The sequence below is a fragment of the Lynx canadensis genome, chromosome C1, assembly GCF_007474595.2.
Source record: "Lynx canadensis isolate LIC74 chromosome C1, mLynCan4.pri.v2, whole genome shotgun sequence".
Taxonomy (NCBI): domain Eukaryota; kingdom Metazoa; phylum Chordata; class Mammalia; order Carnivora; family Felidae; genus Lynx; species Lynx canadensis.
The window spans coordinates 153,258,670-153,283,133 of NC_044310.1; the positions used below are offsets into that span (position 1 = coordinate 153,258,670).

Consider the following 24,464-nt stretch of genomic DNA (forward strand, 5'->3'; position numbering starts at 1 on the left):
AAGTACCTTATAGTTTAGTATGTTTTAGTTCAGAAACCATTTATTTGTCTTAAACCCTGGTTTACAAAGATGTATTCAGAGATTCATCTCTCATGGAACTACTGTCTAGTTTTCATAATATGACCACTATTAAGATATTTGCAGAAGGGGCGCCTGGGTGGCTCAACCAGTTAAGCGTCCAACTTTGGCTCAGGTCATGATCTCGTGGTCCGTGGGTTCAAGCCCCGTGTTGTACTCCATGCTGACAGCTCAGAGCCTGGAGCCTGCTTCAGATTCCATGTCTCACTCTCTCTCTACCCTTCTCCCACCCACACTCTGTCTCTCTTGCTCTCAAAAATAAATAAACATTAAAAAAAATTAAAAAAAAAAAGATAGTTGCAGAAAATGTTACAGCAGCTCAGAAGACGGGTAGTTGGCCCAACTTGGAGCTTCAGGAAGATGTCTTAAATCTTTTAAAATTTCTTAAGTTTTTAAAACTGTGTTTCTTTTTTTTTTATTCTAAAATAATACATTTCCACTATAGTAAATTTGAAAAGCATGGGCAGCTGACAATCACAATCCATTTTTAAGCTTACCAATCAGGAATTAGCACTTAACATTTCAGTATAATCCCTTCTTGTTTTTTCCCTGGGTCCATATGAATGTATGTATATGAAATTTAGGAGACACTGTGTGTGTGTGTGTGTGTGTGTATACATATATATATATATATATATATATATATATATACACATCCAGTCAGTCATCATTATGATTTTATATCTGCCCATATCAGTTTTCAAAGGGAGGACTCCAAAAACATGATCAAAAGCTGCATAACTTACATACTACGGATGTACTTTATTACATCCCTTGATTGCTATAACATTTTTCTAATTCATCGATATTGTAAATAACCCTGCTTGAACAGCCCTATACCTATTTCTTGGCCAAATTTGCTTGTTTTCCACACCCCAGTCCAGCATGTACTTGTGGGAACATCCCCTCCTGGGACACAATCCATCACGATCACTCCCAGTGTTTCTGGCACCACTCTGTTATTTTCAGGATTTGCAATTTCCTAAAGGATGTATAAGAAACAGTGGTGCCAGTAAGTACCCTAATTGTCTCAAGAACAGCAAGTATCCTAATTGGAACACAGAAGAGACAGACCTGTCTCCCTACCTGCTCTCAGAGGGAAGGGGCAACTCTACTTGATAAGGCTGAGCATGGGATGCCTCCTAATGCTTTTCTTTCTCTCTCTCAAACCATGGCACTACGTTAGCTGGCTGTCAGCTTGGACAACTGAGGGTTTTCATCTTGCTTTGTTTTCATAATATTTTTAGGAAATGGCTACCAGTTATACCTTACTATCATTTTTAACTAAAATTCCAAGTAAGCCTTGGAAGAGGCATAGCCAGGTAAAGATGGGTGAGAAAGAACTTGCTGAGAATCCTAACAGCACAAGCAAGGAAACCAAGGAGTGGAAACTGTAGTGTATGCGGGCGACTACAGAAACTTCTTTAATGTATAAACGTACAGGAAGAAGAGGAGGAGACACAAGGCTGGAGACAGGAGAGGTAGTCAGGTCATAGGTGTTACAAGCCCTGCAAAGGACCTTGGGCCCTAATGCATGAAGAATCAGGGCTGAATTCACAAGGATAACCTTGGTATGACCACAGGCAAAGGGACCTGTTATAAGGCTAATATAATACCTGAGGAGAGAGATGATAAGACCTGAATGCAGGCTAGGAGAACAGCGAGAAGGAAAAATCAGCTGGACCAGGAGGCAGATTTAGTTATAACTCTTCGCTGGTTCATCTTTTCTTTTCTTTTCTTTTCTTTTCTTTTCTTTTCTTTTCTTTTCTTTTCTTTTCTTTTCTTTTTCTTTTTCTTTTTTTGATGTTTATTTTTGAGAGAGAGAGCACAAACAGGGGAGTTGCAGAGAGAGGGAGGGAAAAGAGGATCTGAAGGTTCAGCGCAGACAGCCTCGAGCTGGATGCAGGGCTTGAACTCACGAACTGGCAGCAAGCTGGATGCGGGGCTCAAACTCATGAACTGCGAGATCATGACCTGAGCCAAAGTCAAATGCTCAACTGACTGAGCCACTCAGGCACCCCACTGGTTCATATTCTCTGCCTCCAGTCTTGGCGTGCCACCAGGACACCACGCCTCCTCAGAGCTCAGGTCAGTTTCAGCAGAGAAGGAAGCCTAGCGCCACATATCCTAAAAGCTTCACAATTATTGGTACTGGTGATAAGAGTGGTCACAATTCTGATGGCTGGTAGGTTACAAACAACGCTGAAAGTACAACCACATTTCAGCTCCAGACAACAGGAACAACATTTGTGCTTCTTTGGTAAAAAAGAAAAAAAAAAAAAAAGTAAAGGAACAGCTTCAAAGCAGGCGGCTGTGAAGCTCCTTTTTACCACTGTTGTGCACTGTTTCTGTCTTAAAGAGATCACGTGGGGACAGCTGCACACATAAAAATGGTTTCATTAAAAGCCTCCAGTCATTCATTTTGCTTATTAAAGCCACTCCACAATGATATTCACAATGGAACTCTCAGCTGTCCCCAGCAATGACACTAAAATACAATTAATTCTTCTTCCCGAGGAGTCCATAGGTATGCGCTTGAGGTATTGTGTTAATTGCCACTGCTTCATACCGTGGCTTCAATTAGGAATCAAAATGGGAGCAAGACAAACATGGATCCCATTAAGTTCCAGAGGACTTAAAACTGAAGTTTCTGCCCCCGCCCCACTCCCCCCTCAGTCCACTTAACACTGATTGTAAAAGCAAAGGGCTCCATCGGGGGAACCACAGTGACATCCAGTGGCTATGAAGTAAAACACACCAGTTACAAACCGTCAACACAGGAGAGAAGGGCAAACATTTGTAGATGTACTGATGTTTTAAATTCAATGTCTATAAAACTGTGTGCAACTAGAACCTCATCATAAGATGATCCAAAATCAGGAAAATCAGAGATTCATAACAAAATGAGGATGTTTAGCTGCCTTCAATGATTTACTCTGCCTATTAAAATTCTCAGCAACATACATTAATAATTATTGCCAGAGGATATGAACTATTGATAGTGTACCCAAAGTTCCAAAAGTCATGTTACCGTTTATGCTGTATACAAATTCAAGGAGAAGTCATTTCCAACATGATCCTCTTGCTCGGCCAGAAGAAATAACTGGCTGTGCTATAAAGTGAACAGGATAGATCGGTTTGCTCCCAATAACTTCAATACCACTTGGTAAGAAACATTTACCGAAAAATGTTCTGGAGGGTTCAAAATTTTAACTTGTACTCACATCACACATGAAAGAGACACAGAGTGAGACAGAGACAAATCAACCACAGAATCCCTGGACCGGTTGTCTACTGGGATGAGGAGAGACAAACTCATTTCAAGGGAAAACGCAAAGACTTTAAGAATGTAAAAGGACCTAGACTTGAGCAACATTTGACTCTGGGCAAGGTATCTCATCACTGAATCTTTGTATTCCTATATGTAAATGGAGCTTTAAAAAAAAACATATCTTGCAGGGTCACCATGAGGCTAAGTAATATGAACATCTATCAAGATTAATATTAAACCTCTCACTCTGTGCCTTGCACATATAAGATGCACATTAATAACAGCTATCACACACATGCATTTATATTAAAAAATACTAAAAAGATGGACGTTTCCTTTGCCACAGAAAATGCCACTCTGAAAACAGACTTTAGATTCCATATACATACTATACTTTGAATATCAAGTGCTCCTCCTTCTGACTTTAGTAATCTGTGGTGTGCTTTACTGGATCAGAAGCAACAACAATAGCACATTTATTTTAACAACATAAAATGTCTCTGAAACTTTCCTAAGCTTATCTTGGTCATTAACGTGAACTAAAGTACAGAAAACCCTTAACTCTCATCTATCCTACAAGTTACAACATTCTTGCCCATAATGCATCAGGGTCTCACCAATACTACACCTCATACGTGGGTAGACAATACCGTGAAGATGGTACAGTGGGGCATGAGCAACCAGCAGAAATTACATATGCGCCAGGATCAATCCAGAAAGCCACAGTTAATTTGATGTAGAAGCAAAATAAAGTGGCTTAGCCTCCAGAAGGTTGAATTCTGGCCTTCTTACCAGTATACAGCTGACCCTTGAACCATGTGGACGACAGGGGTGCAGATCTCCCCTTGTAGTAAAAAATCTGTATGAAACTTGACTACCCCAAAACTTAGTTACTAATAGCCTACTGCTGACTGGAAGACTTATTGGTAATATAAACAGTCCATGAATACTTTGAGGTTATATGTATTATATACTGTACTCTTACAATAAACTAGAGAAAAACGTTATCAAGAAAATTTATAAGGAAGAGAAAATAAATTTACAGTACTGGACCGTACTTATTAGAAAAAATCCACATATAAGTAGATTCGTGGACTTCAAATCCACGTTATTCAAGGGTCAACTGTACTTTCAAAACTAAATCAGGATCATATTTGCTCTCTGACTCCAAGACCTCCAGTCACTTTTTCTGTCACTCAATGGAAAAGTCAAGCCCCTCCGTGGCCTAAGAGACCCTACATGTGCTGGCTCTGTGGCTGCCCTACTGAAGTCCACTCCCTCACTCCCCACCTTATTCCAGAAGTGCTGGCCTCTGGCTGCTGCCTGAGCACAGTGCCACAAATATTCTCCTCCACATGATGTTATCAGGGACATCTTCCCTGATCCCTTTTTTTAAAGTGCGTCTCCTGGGGCACCTGGTGCCTCATTCCGTTAATGACTCTTGATTTCAGCTCAGGTCATGATCTCACGGTTTGCGGGTTCGAGCCCTGCATCGGATTCTGTACTGACAGTGTGGAGCCTGCTTAGGACTCTCTGTCTCCCTCTCTTTTTGCCCCTCTCCTGCTACTGCACACTTTCTCTCTCTCTTTCAAAGTAATAAAAATAAGAAACAAAATGCATCGCCCACTCACCCCCAGCATGCTCTTTCCTTCTTCCTGCCTTCCTTTTCTCCCAGTATAGGCTTTTCAAAAGTTCCAGCTTTTCAAAAGTTCGCATTACAACACTTTGCTTTTACAAAAGACCTACATTAGTACCTGTTTTTGCCAACCTGCAGAAATCCAAAGAGGATTTTCACTTTTACATAAAAAGGTGAAAAATGAAAATACCAATCAGCGTTTGCTTTGCAGCGAGCCCTTATAGAGGCAGCGTGCACCCTGGAGAGCAGCGACATGGCCCCGCCAAGCTCCTTCCAGGGAACTGCACTCAGCATCTCAGCATCAAGCCACCATAGCTTTGAACTTAGTCTGTGAGCATCTGGGCTTTATCTTGATTTATTCTGTGCATCTGTTGGCAAGATGCACCCTGAGACACCAGAAAATACTAAGAGAGATTATTTGTGGGGTCTGGGAATGCTCAAATATTGTTCCATATAAATTAATGGTAAATGCTTCTTTGCTTTATACAGTTTCAGCTTATGAAAGTTTTCAGTAAGAGCACTCTGCTTTTGGATATCAGGAGAAACCCATACTTATCATCATTTAAGGGGTTACAAATTTTAGTCATTTGCCTCTTATCTTTCTCTTCCCTCGAAAATGCAAACTCACAAGGGCAGTGGGTTTTTTCTTTTGTTTGTTCTTTTGTTTTTTTTTTTTTTTGTCTATCATGTTCATACTGCACCCCCACGATCTAAGGCTGGGTATAAAATAGTCAATAAATATCTGCTAAATTGTTTGAGGAAGGCAACAGGAAAAGGCAGGGAGAGTTCCTAGTTTTCGTGGAATCTGTAAAGTGAAATGAAAAAAAAAAGAAAAAGAAAAAGAAGAGGTATTTTTAAGCGCACACACGCATACACCCCCCCCACACACAAAAAGTCTACAAAAGTAAATGCACAGTATAATTACAGATTATGTTAAAATAGAGAAATTAGACAATAAATAAGTGAAGAAAATAGATATTCGTTAGCTACCATCTAATGTTTCAGTGTATCCTTACAGAAATAAAGCAGCTAATAAATAAATACAGATATGGAAGATGGTAAATCTAATATGCATCAGTATTTGGAGAGCATCATGCCTGCAGCTTTTCTACTATTTAAAGATATAATCTGAGTGAAAACCAAAAGGAGGAAAAAGAACACAAGAAGGCTGTGGAACCCCATTTCTTTCCCATAATCTTTGGCCTGATGCATGGTTGACAAAGCCATGAGACAATATTCTCACATCTTTGATTTTATTTCAGCATTTCCAGAAAATAGAGTAATGGAGAAACATATTTCTATTTGATGCCTAAAATCTTAAACTTAGTATGCAACTCAAATTAATTCTCAGCGTTCCACTTGAAGCCTCAACATTAAAAGACCTGTGCGTTTTATTCCTTAATATCACTTGCTGTGGTTTCAGTGATTTACAGAGTAGATTTTTATTATTGAGTTTCAAGCTATTTGTTAGGGATAAACTGCCGTGACTATAACCAAAAAAAAAAAAAAAAAGTTTTTTAAGTTGCTCCCAAAGAAAAAATTAATAGTATAGAATACTGTAATTTCATATGCTAATTAAGAGCATATGTAAACAAGATAAGTTTAGAATATGGCAGATGTCTATTGAGAGTCAACATCATACTTTAAGGAGATTAATGGTCATGAATAGAAGTTAAATTAGTCACAAATATCAACACAGAAAATATATGTTGAACTTTTTCTGCCCTGGGAAGGCAATGACAGCAAGTTGCCCTGGCCCATATAGCATACCTTCAGAATTCAGGTTTTCTGTGAATTTTACCTAAAATGGCAAAAAAAAAAAAAAAAAAGAATTTTGCAGATGTGATTAAGGGACCTTAAAACGAAGAGATTATCCTGGATTATCCAGGTAAACTCTAAATGGTACCATTTTTATAAGACAGAGGCGGAGGGTGATTTGACACAGACAGAGAAGGAAAATCCAGTGTGACCACGAAAGTAGGGACTGAAGTGACATGGCCATAGCCGAGGAATGCTTCCAGAAGCTGGAAGAGTGCGGGAACAGCTGGTCTTCTACAGCCTCCAAGAGAAGTGCATCCCTGCCGATGCCTTAAGTTCAACCCGACGATACTGATTTTAGACTTCTGGCCTCCAGAGCCACAAGAATAAAGTTTGGTTGTTGTAAGTCACTAGGTGTATAGCAATGTGTTAGAGCAGCCGCAGGAAACAAATATGGAATTCAAAGAATCGGATGGCATGAACATAACAAACCCCTTTCTTTTTCACTACTTATTAGGGGAACATGTTCTTTAACACTAATACCTGTAAAAATAAGAAAATGTGAAATAAAATTGTTGCCAAATTCTGTCTCACTCCAACAGAAGAATGAATATTCTTTTAACTTGTTTTAAAAAATGGAGGAGAAAGCCCTCTACATTTTACAACACAGAGCTGCATTTCCAATTTACAAAATATTTTTGAAGATTACTCTTTATGTTTATGACTTTAAAATGTAAAAGAGTTACTTAGTTCTTCTAGAAAAATTTAGGGTTTACACATCCATAAAGAGAAGCACCAGTGTAGAAATTTCCCGTGTCTTCACTACAACCAGTTCAAAAAGTAGTTCAGATAACAGCTTATTTTATTAACTTCTCAAAAAATGTTCACTGTGCTACCAACGATTATTATGGCATTTATCTTTCTATCAACTTGGACTCTGTGTTTTGGCTCCCAAATTTCCCTAAATCATTATTTAAACAAAGAAGTGTGCTAAATGTGTAATATTTCTACCCTTACTTTCATTTTGTGCTACATTCTTTGTGTCCCAACCAACAACACCAAAAATAAAGAAAAAGACTATTCATAATTCTCTTCTATTTTTCTACGTCTGAAGAAACTCTTTGCCATATGATTGAAGCTATAAGGAACAGAAAAGCAAGGATATGGACTACGGTTCTGTATCCTTACCTAGACCTATGTGAGGCAGATGCTCAAAAAGGGTCCAGCTGTGGTCATCAATGTAATGATTCTTCAGGATCAACAGCTGGCAAACATCTCGGGCAGTTATGTCACTGGGTACCTCTACAGCCCTGCTGGTTTCATCTTCACTGTATACTTTAATTACCTGTGTAGGTAGAAATAAGAAAATGAGCTAAAATAGTCTATTAAAAAATATCACTCTAATAAGTCGTCAAACTTATTGGCTGAGCTAATTACAAAGTCCTTATATGGATTCTTGTACATTTAATTTTCTAAAACACTGAAAAAATGTTGCCTATCCAAAACTTGTTCATAACATGTCAAATCACTATGTCTGACAACTTCTACTCTCTTCTCTTCAGTGTCTAAAGTAGAGGATGTTCAGTGACCATTTGCTGTCATTTCTCTACCACTCTGGTCTACTAAAAAGCTATATATCCCTTAACAATACTTAAAATTTTCCATTCCATATTTAAATCCTGTAATCCAAGTAACATGGGCTATTCATTCCCAGATATATACAGGTAGTAAAAGCAGTAAGTAAATCAGCCTTTATGGAAAGATGTCTCTATTTTCAGGTTCTTGAAACTTGGGCAAAGACTGGCTAGATGTGTACCAAATCATTTTTTCCCCCTTGCAATTAGTTGTATCCATGGGATTGAGTTTTAGTCAATGGAATGTAAGCACATTCAATGTTGCACTTTCAGGCCTCATCCATAAAAATCTCCCACATATTGTCCCCCATTGTTAGGCCACCCTCCCACTGAATGGAAATGACTACAAGGACCTAGAGGGAAGAAAAGCCATAGGACAAAAAGAGCCTTTATCCCACCATGACCACACGAAAGGTGTCCAACTAAGAACGTCCATATGGAACTTTGACATGAGCAAGAAATAAACTTTTATTGTGTTCACTTACTGTGAATTTGTATTTATATATCACAGCAGCTAATGTTACTCTAAATTATACAGAATTAGAGAGAATTTCATATACAACACTCCCCTTAACATTTCCCAAGTCGTGCTCTGTGTTAGAATTTCCATTATTAACTATGGTATGGTTGTATATTAATTAAATTAATTATAAGAAGATAAACACCTATGATAATGATATAGTAAGATCAACATTTACACACACAAGTGGGAAATGGTATGAAAATTCACTATAAGAAATACACTTGTTACAAAAATAGACATTTCAACATTTTTAGTAATTCAAACAAATGCAAATAAAAATGATTTATCAATTTTGTCCTACCAATTTTTTTTAATGTTTATTTATTTATTTTGAGAGAGAGCACATGCGCACAAGCAGGGGAGGGGCAGAGAGAGGAAAGAGAGAATCCCAAGCAGGATCTGCCCTGTCAACGCACAGCCCGATGCAGGGTTTGGTCTCACGAACTGTGAGATTATGACCTGAGCCAAAATCAAGAGTTTCATGCATAACCGACTGAGCCACTCAGGTGCCCTTGTCCTACCATTTTTTTTTTAATTGCACTTTATAACAGTGTGATGAAATACTTGCTCTCTTACAGTGATAGGAGTGATATAATTGGTAAAACTATTTTGTACACCTATTGGAAAGTATTCAAAAGCATTAAAAGGTCCATTCCGTTGACTCAGTAATTTCCCTTATGTAAACCATCTCAGTAAATCTGTCCTAAATGTGGAAAATGGCTTTAAGCATAGACATACCCAGCAAAGCGTTACATATAATTCTATTAATCTAAATATTCAACTATAAAAGAACGGTAAATGACAGTACTTTCATAGAATGGAATATTATATAATGTCTCACCATGTTATTCAAGGAAATGATATAGGAACTTTAAAAAATTCTTAGGTAAACGAAAATCATGACACCGAAGTATACTTTATGCATAGTACAGTGCAAATTTCCTTGGTAGACTGGCTACCAGGTACCTACCTGTCTTCTCTAACAATATTCTGGTTGCCTTTTAGAGCACACTCCCTCCCTCACCATCGGTCCTTGTGACCCCTGCAGCTCTCCTTCCAGCTCAGCCATGGAGACCTAGAGCTGCAGGGACAGGCTTACCAGAGCCAGCTGTTAAACACTCAGGAGCTGCAAGTCAGGCATCCAGCTTGAAATCAGCCGTGGTAGCAGCATGTATACAAAAACATGTCTTACCATACCGGTTCATACCACTGCCTCAGATCCGGATAGATAGTATCCAGACTGATCTACCAGCACCCAGAATCCCTCTGGCAACAGTTATTACTTCAGAGAAGGGCGTATGACCTCATCAGAGCCAGTCAGAGCCAATCTGGATATCTGTTCACATAACCGTAGAGTGGACCCTCTTTTCTATTGGGCAGACGTAGGATGAAGCTGTTATTGTTCACAAAGAGAAAGAGTGTGGGAAAATGAGGCCCACGTGGAGTAAGCCACACTAAGAGATGAAAATAATCTTGAGAATATCTCAGAGCCCCTGGAACAAGTGAATTTGATTTCTTTGTGTTTTTATATGTGCCGTGTCTACTGGTAACACCTACCTACTTTTCTCCCTTGCTGTAGCCATGGACCCCCTCCAGGTCAATCTCCATACTGCTGGCAGAAGTAACTTGCTTATTGCCAATCCAATCAGGTCGTTCTGCTACTAAGATTCTTCAGTGGCTCCTTGTTGTCCCAACTCAAGCAGCTCATCATATTTACTAAGACCCCTTACAAGGTGCACATCCTTTGCTAAGTGTTTTAATATAAGGCTGTCTGTCACAGACAGAGACTGTTGTTCATTTCAGAGAGCTTAAAGTCTAGTAGGGAAAGCAGTATTAAAAAAATAATAATTACCAACTAAAGCATAAAAGTATGGCATATTACTAATCATAAAATGGGGCTTAGGTTAGGGTGAGAGACCTGGAAGGTATCTGTGAAAAAGTGATAATGTAAGCCAAGACTTGAAGAGTGGGCTAGAGCCAGGCCAAGAGAAGGTGAGAGCATTTCAGCTAAGGGAACAGAAGTCCCTTGGGTAAGAAGGAATTTGGCAAGTTCTAAAGACTGAGAGGAGTCAGGGATGGCAGGAGCAGCAAAGAGGAAGGAAACTGAGGTGGTGGGTAGGATGGTGGTAATAGGGATATATGGTCCTAAGTTCAGAATTGACTTAAGAACCATCGAGCTTTTAAGTCAGAAACAAACCCATGGACACGGATACGCCTGGCGAGGGAGAAAAGGAAAAACAAAAGAAAAAGAGAATCTAGGACTGAACCCTGAGAAGTACCAATACTAATGGTGACTTAGAGGCAAGAAAGTCTGAAAGATAACATGAGGTAGAAAGGGACCCAGGAAAGTGGGAACACATGGAATAAAGCCCAAACTCTAGGATGCACACAACATGTACATTCTCCAGGAAACCAGCCTATATAACAGGTCATTCTACGATCCTAGCCAAATAGGTCAGGTACTTGTAAGCTGTTCTTTTTTAGTTGCATGTGAGGTACCCTCTAACTGGGATCAACACTCCAACCACCAACAACTTACCTTATTTGGCAAATTCCTACTTACTGTTTGGTCCCAGTTTCCATGGCACTTCCTCCAGAACGTCTTCCCTGACTGCCCAAGCCTTTGTAATTTATATTACTCTTTTACATACTCTTATTTTATAATTTTCTATTTGCAGGCCCTTCTCCTCAATTGTACTAATAAATTTCTTCAAGGAAAATCTCTGTTTATTTACCATTTGACATCATATTTCAGGTACCTGGCCCAAGGCAGCGTATGTATGGCTTAATAAAGATCTTCGGAACAAATGAACTTTGTACCCCTGAAGAGCCAAAGCGTTTTGACATAGTAAGTACTCAATACCTATTTATAAACTTTAATTTAAAAATATTTTGTCACAAAGTGTATGATTATTAAATCGTAATGCTCAGTAAATTCAAATTCTTCTCAATGATCCACAGATACACATGTTTTCTTACAAACAGTCCTAGGTAAGAATTGACTCAATATCGCTGTTTGTGGGCAGTTCTGAGTTTCGCAGTCATTGAGGTTGCTACATAAGGTCATATGAGAAAGGTCGTGAAAATACATCGCCAAGATCAGATGCAACTGTTTGACCTTTCACATCAATTCACTCGCTTTCTGGTTAACACATGTGGTTCACAAAGATCCCAAGATCTGCCTGTAATCTCCGTGTTTCCCCTGACTGCAAGCAGGGAGCCTAGTGTTCTTAAGGGCGTGTCCTGAGGACCTGTATCTGTGACAGACAACCGGTGGGATTCTAAGGGATGCTGTCCACTGCACCTCCACGTGCTCTGGCTGACGCTGACTGGGTCAGGCCCTGCTGCATGCTCCTGACAAAGACGACCACTCTTGAGAGGAAAAGAGGATCCAACCCTGTGACTGCTCCTTCATGTGCCACGATGATGAGCCACTGTCTCAGTTCCCTCAGAGGCCAGCTGGCAAATCTCACGTCAGGAGATGGGGGGCAAATGGGAATGACATGGAGGTCGCTGGGAAGGCTTCCCGACTACCCATGTTTTCTTACAGAAAACTCCCATCACCTGGGCTAACAGAAGTATGCCTCTTACTTTTCATGCTCTATTTTTTCTTATCTACTATATTTTTATATTAAAGGAAATAAATTAAAAAAAAAAAACACAACTAGAGACATTCTGAAGCCTAAGCCAAATTCAAGTAGTGGGCAAGAACTGAACAAGAGGCAAAGGAAAAGGCATCTAACCAATTAGGAAATGCCATTATTTTCTTCAGACTATATTACTGCAAATTTGAAAGAAACAGGTTGCCAAGAATGAAGACACATAAATTTAGAAGGGCTAGGCCAACTCAAATTTTTAGAATAGGTGCATGTACTCATTTTAAAATAAATAACACCCACTGGAAGAAAAGCTTGGTACTTTTGTTCGAGTTCCATTTTAAATTTGTATTTTTTACCTCTTATTTAATTGACATATATCCAAAGTACATATTTACCTAAGAATGATAAAATTATATTTTAATTGATATTCCACAGGAATAAATTCCTGTCATCTCTCAAATCTACTCAATAATTGTGAAAAATTCTTTATACCACAAAGGGGTGTCTTGGTTAAAAGTCTCACTTTATGAGTATTTATTTCTCCTTAAAATATACGAAAAAGGAAATGCTAATCTAATAAGCCTTAACTCTCTACTGGAGTTGAATATGCCTCTTGCCAAAAGTATTACTACACAAAACTGCCCTATGTAAGAAAAAAAGTCAAATCATCTGAAAACCTACATGACTAGTATGGATTAAAATTAAGTTAAAAACTTTTGTGATTAGGTAAAAACAAGTAGCAGGGCTGTTCTTAAGAATTATTAGAGCAACATAATGGCATCCTGTTTCCTCTACACACTGAGTGGTAACAAAGAAATTTTAAAATCATATAATTACGCTACTTAATAAAGGGATATTATAATTTCAAGTTCCGTGATCTAAATTCCCAGCTTGCTTTATAAAGTGAAAAACGGGGAGAAAAATATTATTCATACTAATTGATCATTTGAAATTACATAGCAGCAGGAAGAAATCCTGCCTGACACTAAAAAAGTATAAGAACTTTCTTTGTTGCATCAATGACCAGATAGATACTTGACTAGCAAGAGAGACATGCACTGATAAGGCCTGTCTATAACATCCCAGCAGCATAAACAGAGCGAGTGCCCAAGGACAGCCAACACGGTACACACAGGCTGTGTTTAGGAAGCCCTGCCCGGTCACTGTAATCCTGACAGTCAGAGCAACCTTGGCCTTTGGAGTGGTTTACAGTTTGAAAAACTTCTCTGGGAGCATATGGCAACTAGTGAAATAGTACCACATAGGAAAAGTAGCCCCCGCAGGGGATATGCTGAAATGTGGCTGAAGCAGATCTCTGTTTTGGCTGACATCCTCCTTATCAAGACAGTTCATACACTTTATACTTCAATTCCCCTGACTGCCCTCCATAAAAGTAAGTGGAGGCAAAAGATTAAAAAATTAACATAACCCATTTTCAAAGCGGTAGACACAACAACATTCAAATATACAGGGATGGCAAGAAATGGTTAACTTTTTAGAAGAAAGCTTGAGGCCCTTAAGGCCTCAAGACTAAAAGATATAAAATATTTAAAAATCAAACAACGGCCATTTCTGAAAAAATAAAGGGATCAAATTTGAAAGTCAATCCGATATGTATCACCTTGCCTCCAAAGCACACATGGTAATCATCTGCTACAATCACTGGAAATTCTGATTCTCAGAGCAGATTATTCATAAAGCCTTAGGAAAGCTCTAGGCAAGGCCCCAACGGGCAGCCGTTCTGCTCCTCCCTGCAGACCCCAGGAATGTGACGGTATGGTATAGATAGTCCTTTCTCAGCCCGGATTCATCCTGGAATATCTGAGACAAACTCAGGACTGCCATCTGATCATGCGGCAATGTTACAAAGCAGAAGGGAGCACCGGTGAGGAATTAATACAGGGTAGCTTTCCCCCATGTATCCTTGTTTTTTTTTTCAGAGGAGGGGGATGGAAGGTGGGATAATCACTCAGCAGGTAAAAAATAAGCATGGATTATGCATAAATACATGACCAAGAATCCACAGAATGAAGTGAGAAAAAATTTTTAAATAAAGAAAGAAAATAAGAAGAAAGAGCAAAAGAGGAAGAAAAAAAAAAGATCATTGGGGCATGGTTATCTCTTGTGCCAAAGTTTTTATTTTGGGAAAATTTAAATTTAACTTTTAAATTAACTACATTTAAATACTACATTTAATATTTAATTAGACACTGACTCTTATTAATTACTATTTAATTTACAATAACTTAAACATCACATTTAAATACTAAGACCTTACCATGAAGAAAGTATATAACTTCTAAAAACAAACATTAATTTATCCATTGTATCCACTAATTATCTATTTTGTTTACATATGGTTAATAGAAAGTAAGAAACAAGGCCCTTAGAGGTGTGACCTCAACTAGGTCCCAAGGAAAGTTTATTTTCTATAGCTCGTTAAAAGTTTATCATCCAAGTGCAATAGGATTATAAAGCTATCTTTTAATGTTTCCATTTTTTACTCTATTATTTTTAACAGATAGGCAATGTACCTAAATCATGAGAAATATTTTTATATCAAGGTCAGAGTGGCCCTGGATTTTTACATTCTTCTACATAAAGGAATGCAGTGTCCTAAGATAAGAGAAGACAGTCTCAGATATTTTGAATTAAGTAACTCACTGTGTTCCCTTGAAGGAAATGGAAAATAATATATTCATTATTACTTATTCCAAATCTCTAGCAAAATGGCATACTTTAAAAAACAAAAACTGTTCAAAAGGCCCTAACAGCTCAAGGAAAGCTACTGCTTCTTTATGGCCACTCTGTTTTATTTTTCTAATTGTCAAATATTTATTAAGAGCAAAAGAGTACATGGTTTAGAGAAGTCAGGTAGTAGGATGTCTTCCATTCTCTCCATTAAAAAAGATATTCAATAACACATTTTACTTGAGCATGAGCAGCACAGGTTCAATTAGTTATAAGATATTAACTCAAAATACGTATTGTCACCAATATCAGAATTACAGAAACTGACTGGCACAAACTTGTCTATTCCATACCCTTGTGGCTCCTTTCAGATCTACACCCTATAATCCTTTCCTTCTTCTCTAACTCCAAACATATTATTTTGTTTTTCTCAGTTTCTTGAAACAGCCGTGCTCCTTCCCGACACGGGGCCTTTGCATATGCTACTAGAGCTGCTTTGTACACTATCTCCCCACCTTCTACTTTCCATCCCTCACATGAGCCATTATTTCTGCGGGGAAGTTTCAATGACCCTCTCAGTTTAGGTCCAGGCCCTTCATGCCATGTATGCATGTGCACAACCACGTGATTACTATCCATCAACCTCCACTGCTCAGAATGCTGCATGACAGCAGGGATGATGTCACTGTTTTCTTCCCCTTGTGTCTCTAGCAATTAGAACAGTACCTGGCACACAGCTGATAATCAAAACTATTCTTATAGTGAAAAATGAAGCCATCATGCATAGCCCTGCAGGAGACAACATTAGGCATTCCAAAACAGTAGCTTTGAAACCTCATAGGGTTTGAAAACCTCCAGGGAAGAAAAAATACCCGGAGACCAAAGAGAAAACACAAGCAAAGCTTTCATGAAATCTGTGAACTGAATAAAGGTGGAGAAGGTGACTTCTCTGGCCCATTTCAATTCTGGTATTCTATGAGAATTCAAAAAAAAAAAAAAAAAGGTCAGAGGACCTCTGGGCAGGACAAATATTAAATTTTAGGAGTAAAGACACCAAGGACTGAAGAAGCAAAAAACACGCATGCAACAAGAGACAGACCGCTTTGCCAAGAGCAGAGGCACGAAGTTATGAGGAGCGGGTGAGGAAGCTCAAGTGTCAGGAGGCATGTTCGAGAAGGCTCTTCACCCAGCACTGCGGACCACAGGTTTCCATCGGTGCAAACCAGCAGGGAGCCCACCACGGAAGGGAGCAGTTTTCAGATCCACAAATGACAGAATGCCTTTTCCCAATGGTTGGAAATACAGAATTAAGTTTTAAATGAAAGTTCACAAGAACATGTGTACAAACTGGTAAGAGAATAATGGCAAACAACCACATGGTCACCTAACCATTTAGGAACCAGTTCAGCGACGAGTAACAGAACATCTACCCTACGAGGGTTTATTAACCAAACTGAGGCAGACGGTTCCGAGTTCCGTGAGGCAGATCCATCAAGTCACCAGTGACTGAGCCAGGCTCCTTCCCTGAGTCCACAGTCCTCTAGGTCACAAGCTGGATCACCCCCACACCATCTCTGTAAAAACTCTGAACTTGTCTACATTTGTATGCGATTTCATCTCAGTGGGGAAATCACAGGGCCTGAGTGGATAAACACTCAGAGTGGATAAACGAATTCAGAGTTAAAGGACCTGTGTTGCTGGGGTGCCTGTGTGGCTCAGTCAGTTAAGTGTGCCAACTCTTGATTTTGGCTCAGGTCACGATCTCACGGTTCCTGAGATCAAGATCTGAGTCAGGCTGTGCACTGACAGCATGGGGCCTGCTTGGGATTCTCTCTCTCCTCCTCCGTCTGCCCCTCACCTGCTTGTGCACACACACTCTCTCATTCTCAAAATAAATAAACTTTTTTAAAAAATGGCCTGTGTTACTGGAGATACATGTAGAACTTCCAGAAGTTCTGGATATAAATTCAAAATATACGGATGGAGATGTATGATGTATGAATTTGTTTCCCATCCAGCATCAAGCCAAAGGGGCCCGGCGTGGAAATGCCCCAACGTTGACATTGCAGGGGACTGAGCACTGCCACACCTGACAGATTAGAATAGTAACACTGTCACATCATGGCCTGGCCAGTCTCCCATCCAGGAGAAGAGACCCAGTGTGCAGGCCAAGGGGCACGCAGAAAGTCTCCCTGATACCCCTCTACCCTCTCTGAGACTCCAACTCTGTTCTTGACCCTTTCTGCCCTTCTTCTCAGGCCAAGATCTCTACAGGCTGCTCCTTCTCTTCTCCCTCATGGGTAGCCAGAAAGACTCAAGTGGGGGTTCAGTTTTGTGATTAAAAAACTGGAAGCCCTTTCAGTGTGCTCTGTTATGTGGCAGGGGGAAAAGGCAAAAGAAACAGCTCCAATTTCATTATAAAAGAAGGCAAACACTAAAAATAAAGTCTAAAGATGTCCTAAACCACGCACACACACATCTACATATGCATATATGCGTGTTATTTTAGGACCTAAATCCAATATGAATAAAGAGGGTCAAATCCCAAATCCCACACTAATGTTTCCAGTGACTTCATCAAAAGAGTGTTCTCTGAAGCCTCAGTGTTTTTAAAACTCATGTAATTCCTGTGAAGATGCCAGTGCTGACTAATTCGTCTTTGAAGTAAAAGAAAAACCTTCACAAGTGCTAATGCTTATTCATATTTAAAGCAGAAAACCACTGGTCATGCTTATGTTGGACACAATGTTATTCCAGTATCTCGTTTCAGGGTTTAAGCAATCATTTATTCCCAGAATACCCATAAGACATGTCTAGGCAAAAAAGTGAAAAAACAGTTTCACACAGTGAGAAGGACAAGTTGGGGAGGGGTGGAAAAAGTGTTAAGAAAAGGGAGGGGGAAACATGAAGAGTAGAAAGAAAATGTTTATTAGTGCCCAGAACACTGGACTTTTTATTGCAATTCTTGGGTTGTCTGGCATCAGTTGAAGCACTTTCAGGAAGTGCCTTATTTTACTAATTTTTAAAAGCACATCTCCTCACATTTAACTTGTCTGAAACTTGGATGTAACTTACCATCAGTGGTCTGTCATAGTTTCATTGGAAACATAGAACATAATGATGTTTCTTGTAACTTAAGGTGTCACAGGATCAATGAAATGTGCTATGCTGTCTTTCTGGGACATTTGGGAGATATTATTGTATAAACTTATAATAGCACACAAAATATCACTTTCTAGACTTAACACTCCCATGCTGTGTCAGCACTAGGAGCAAGTGATTTATAACCATTTTTGTAATTTTACCTTTCCTTCAATTTGCTAAATATTTATTTTATATCAGTGTAAAACATGTATAAAGCACATTTGTGTACAAGAAATACAGCCAGTGCTGCTTGAATCATAAAATATGAAAGGTCAAGAGGACTCTTGGACAACATCCACTGACGTCCTCTCATTTTACAAACAAAGAAGCCGAGACTGAAGAAGGTCTGACTTGCTTGGGATGCTAGCTGTTCCCCGGCACAGCCAGCCAGAGTCCCTTCTCTGGGCTCCGACCTGCCTCGGTTCTTGCCACTCTGCTCCTCCAACTTCCATGTGGCTGTAAGCCGCTGCTTCTACACGCCATCTCAGATGAAGTGCTAGATAACTAAAAACCACAATATAAAAATTCACGTATGTGCCAAAGCACCTTGCTTTTGGAATATCAAGACAGGTTGTTCCTTGTTTCACTTTTCTCCATATTAACTTGCCGGAAATCTGCATGCCCTGAAACAGCCAGCAGAGGGAGTCTTTACTTCTCAGCGTGTACAAATAGAGAAAATAACGATGTTTTGAAAATTACAACTTTAACATTCTTAACCCTGTGCAGGTACTATCATAATTACAAGCTTTTAAAATGTTTAAAGCTATTTTTAAATATTCTTAACAATTGGAATTTTTCAGATCAATCGTGTACATCCTAACTTCAATAAGGATTTTTTGGAATATATGTATACACACACACACACACACACACACACACACACACACTGTATATCAAGTCACCTCAGCAAGAATTCTTCCTGGAACTCAAGCTGGAGTTAGTCTGGTACTTAGAATGGTAATTTCAAAACATTTCTTTGAATCTTGATAGAACTACCCAAACTAATTTATCTTCTGAAACTATAAAATCCCTGGGGCGCCTGGGTGGCGCAGTCGGTTAAGCGTCCGACTTCAGCCAGGTCATGATCTCGCGGTCTGTGAGTTTGAGCCCCGCGTCAGGCTCTGGGCTGATGGCTCAGAGCCTGGAGCCTGTTTCCGATTCTGTGTCTCCCTCTCTCTCTGCCCCTCCCCCGTTCATGCTCTGTCTCTCTCTGTCCCAAAAATAAATAAACGTTGAAACTATAAAATCCCTGAAATTTTCACTAATATAACTGAATGTATACGTCTAACCGTACATGGCTGACTAGGAAGCGTTTATAATCACTTTCTAACAATGGTGTTTTTGCCAAAGACGATTTTTGAATTCCTCTTCTTTAGGAACAGTCTGAAGAGCAACTGTTTTTGATATCTTACAGGGGTAGAAAATCTTGACCCTACCCTCTCAGAGGGTTTAATATCTGAAATTACCAAAAGCCTTGCTTCTTTCTTCTGCCAAAAAGAGATTCTTATTTTCTAGACTTGGCTTCCGGTGCTGGGGAATAGTCAGGAGAGCCAGCCCTGAGACTGCCCCCAGGCAAGGGTCTGAGACTATTAATGAGCCTATTTTTAATCTGCCTTCCTTGCCAAATGTGGACCAGGCACTGTGGTTCACAGAACAATGTGGGTCATGGCCCTCATTCATATGGAGGTTCAGTCCAGGTGTTCATGGTGATGGTGGACTTTGCAGTCCGCTCTGTGATCAGATCCTCAACCACCAGGTTACGAGTTAGATTCCTCATACTAAAAATTGGCAAACTGCTGGCAAACTGATAGGGCTCAATTAATATAAGTGATTTTTACTGTAAATTTTTGAAAGCAAATAAGGCATTCAGTAAGTCTCAGAGGCTTCTCCAGAACTATTGAGCGCTGAGGAACTCTGACATAGGGTTTAGTCGCTACACCTTTAGGGCAAGATTGAGTACACAACCAGATAAAATGACAAGAGGAAGAAGAGAGATAGGCAGAAAGGTGAGACTGGTCCAACCAAAGGACTGCAAGAGAGGGCAGAGAGCTCTTAGTGGCAGATGGAAAAGGCCCCACCGCAAGTGAGCCCACGCGGCTGGGAGAGGTGGCCTCCTGCATGCACAGAGCTGGCCCGGAACTCAGTCCTGCCTGGTCACGGACCAGACGTGTGCTGTGGGCAGCACTTAACTCCTCCAAGCCTCACACTCCTCGTCCCAAACTGGAATTGTCCACTAATCCTGTAGGGTTCTTATGAGGACTAAAGAGAATGTGTAATCAGTGCTGGACACGTTAGAGCTGCTTTCATTTTATGGGTATGTGTTGAGGGCAGTGAGTACACAGAGTTGCCCACAGCAGCAAGCTGGAGCTGGATAAAGGTAATGACGATGCAGGGTGGACTCTGACTGGCTTTTCCCAAGGTATGAAACCAGGGGAAAAGGAAGTGAATGCAACAGGGTCGCGAATGTAGAGAAGGAAATGCCAATAACAGGTGAGTATTCAAACAGTCCAATTCTATTTTTTCAAACATCGTGTTTATTCAACTAACAGTAATTATATACCAATGTTGTACCTGCCCCATGTTGGGCACTTGAGTCCAGTGATGATCAAAAGTGACACCGCCTCTGCCATCATGTAGCTAACATTCCAGCAACATCACTTTTATCTACTGAGACAAATGTCTCTATATTAGGCACAATTTTACCGCTTTCAAATACATAACCCAGAAGTTCCTGCCTAATATTCCCCAGGACAGTGAAAAGAGAAATAATCGAACCTATCTAATTATATTTAAATCTATGGTCCCAGCTTAAAAGTAAAAATTGTCAGCATATAATAGTTGGATTATTATTTTTTTAATTCAGTTACAGCCCACCTAAAGTTACAGTAAAAGAGCTGAGGGAACCAGCATGTGAAACACACATTGCCTTCCTCTCCCTGGCTGTAATATATCAAGGACAACTACTTTTTGTTTGATTCATTTACTACAAGGATAACTACCTTAATAGGACAGGACACAAAACAATTTATGCTCATTGTAATAGCGAGATTTTAAACTGTTTATGAAACTAGTAAAACATGCCATTTCACAGATGGGGGTGGGGAAGAAACTCACATTTTTTCGAGCTTCTACTACGTGTCAAGTATTTCTAAATATTTATCCAACTGCTCTGTGAGGAAACATCCTCATCCCCAGGACAGAGAAAATGATCCTCAGAAAAGTTTCAAGGAAGGCACCCAAAGTCGCACCACTGGTCAGTGACAGAGCTGAGCTCGAACACAGAGCTGCCTGGCTCTAAAACACACCAACATTCTCTACTGTAGCTCACTTCCTAAAAACTCACTTCTCAGGAAAGGAAACATTTTGTGAAAACACAAAATCCATTTGTCTCTGTGGTACCCTTCCTAGGTGGATATGCAACAAAGGTACCCTGTATACAACAAAAAGGGCAGAAGAAAGGATGAGGTTTAGCAAGAATGAGAACTCCGTGTAGACAGAAATAATACTGTACTGGTTACCACTTTACAACCTTACCTTCCAACCAAGGAAGCCAGCCGTCTGTGGGTCTCCATTACCCTCCCCTGCTCAGGAAATCTACTCTCTCCCCCACTTACTATACCTTCTACTACCCCCATACAAGTAACAGAATACATTTGTTCAAAAAGCATAACCATAGAGACAGGCGCCTGGCTGGCTCAGTCAGTGGAGCATGAGACTCTTGATCTCGGGGTTGTAAGTTTGAGCCCCATGTAGGGTGTAGGGATTATTAAAAATAAAATCTTTAAAACAAACAAACAAAAAAGCAAAGCCATATTTTGTACCTGAAAACAATAAGAAAAATCCAAGGGAGAAATATTTATTGAATGTCTAATACGTTGGAGGCACTTGTGGTGGGGATGGCTAGCTGCCCACCAAGAATCACTGTTCCCCTCTCCCTTCCTGAAGAGTCCTGATTCTAACGAGAAGAACAGTGTGTGGAGCTCAAGGCCTCCACTTCTTGGCTCCCCCTGTATCCAGGACTGACCACATGACAGAATCTTGGCCAGTAAGATGAAGCAGAAGCTCCTGGTTACCTCAGGGTGGCAGTTAACATCTGACAGAGGAGGCCAGCACGCCCTTGGTGCTTCCCATTCTGTATGCCAGGAATGTGAGCAGGATGACTGGAGATTTGCATTCCTCTTTCCATAAAAGGAAAAGAGACCCACACTAAGGAAGATACAGCAGAAAGCAAGAAGAAGTTTGGTTGCCTGAGGACATTGTGGGGCTGCTACATTAGTTTTAGACTGAGTCTTCTGGTAAAGTGAAAGAAAAATAAATCTCCTCCCCGTTTAATGCACTGTCATTTCAGTTTTCTGGGTATGTGAAATAGAAATTCAGCTCGTAACTGACAAAGCACTTTATTTAAGGAGTCTCTTAAATTTTTAAAATCTAGTGGTAAGACAAAAATAAAAACAACAACAAATTTTGAAAACCAGATAGTACAAGACCTATACATTAACACACACACACACACACACACACACACACACACACACACACACGGTAACACAGAGAACACTAAAAGTCAACTCTAAATAGCCAGAAAGCAGAAGATACATAACTGTGGATGGCTAATGAGACTTCAGTATCATAAAAGATGATACTAAAATTGATGTCACATGGCAGTACATACTGGATTGCGAAGTAAGCAACAAAGGCATGTCCACTGATCCTGAATCAAGACACCACCAAGATAGATGTGCTGAGAAAGTCTTAAAAGCTTGAGCTGGGACACAGACAACAAACAGCCTTTGGGAAAGCAAACAGAATCCTGGAGTTGTCTATAGGCCACGGAGCACAAAACTGGGGGCAGAAGTACAGAAGGACAAACATCAAACACTGTTTGGAGCACAAGGAAGAAAGCCATGTACTGAGTGGAGGCTTCACAGGAAGCTGGGGAAGAAGCCACGGGGCACACAAGCCCTGAAGCTCAGTGAATGCTACACACATTTGGACTGATTCTGTATATATTTAAAAGTTTCTGGGCAAAATAGTGATATGATAATCTGTATTCTTTCACTTTTTACAAAACTATTTTTAGAAAGTCATAGCAATGATTCTAACTGTATGAGGAAGGAAATGAATATAACATAAACTATTCTCTTGTATAGACAGAGAATTGAATCTTTGGATAAATGGCGCTGCTCCATATTATACTCATGAATTTCAGATTTTCAAAAGGATTTGAATCTTAAGGAAAATATATTCAAGAAATTATCCCTTCTTTCTCTGAGACTTCAGAAGATGCTTTAGGATCTTGTGTGCTTACGAACATCTCATAATTGTGGTATGGATAAATAATGGAGAAATGCTTGTAAACATAATTCACAAAACTCTATAAATCTGATAGAGGCTTAGAACATGCCTACCCATAAAATCAGAAAATGGACATCTGGCCTTCTGATCTTGAAGGCTCTCTATAAAAAGAATAGGAATTTTATATTACACTTAATATATATTTTACAATGCTTGAGTCTTTTGTTAATTCTCTAGGACCTTAAAATAGTTTCTTGATGTACTGTACCAATCTAGAGCTCTGGGTATAAATGCTCATTCTCTCTCTCTCTCTCTCTCTCTCTCTCAGACACACACACACACACACACACACACACACACACTCTTTGCTGCTGACAATTGCTTTCTGAATAAAATGTTTTCTACACTAGAACATATGGGAGTTGGTGGAGGTGCAGAGGGAGATGAAAGGATTTGCCTAAGCTAATTCCAGACTAGAAGTTGAATGGCAATTATACACCCCATAAGGCAATTTCATTAACATATTAATTTCAGGAGGTAACACATATCTAGGAGAAACACACTGAAGTCACAAGACCTAGATTCTATTTCTAGCTTTGCCATTGACCTTCTGAGTGACCTTGCATAAGTCACTCAACACCCAAGAGACTCAGACTTCTCTCATCAGAAAAAAAAAAAAAAAAAAGATATAACCTAGTAGTTCCCTGAGAAAAATGCTATGAGGTAAAATATTCATTCAGAGCATTTGGTGAGGATGTAACCATTTCTGAGAGATATGATGAACCCTTCTTCACTAGAACCTTGGTGAACCAGAATCAAGGAAATAAGACCCTAA

General features: G+C 39.7%; 1 protein-coding gene across 2 annotated transcripts in view; it reads right to left on the minus strand.

Annotated features, from left to right (window-relative positions):
• GRB14 (growth factor receptor bound protein 14) overlaps positions 1-24,464 on the minus strand; it is a 116,458-nt gene that overhangs the window by 34,757 nt on the left and 57,237 nt on the right. For both annotated transcript variants that reach the window (XM_030327111.1, XM_030327113.1), the window contains one exon: positions 7,932-8,088. In XM_030327111.1, coding sequence (XP_030182971.1) covers positions 7,932-8,088 — 157 coding nt within the window. The remainder of the gene's footprint in view (positions 1-7,931; positions 8,089-24,464) is intronic.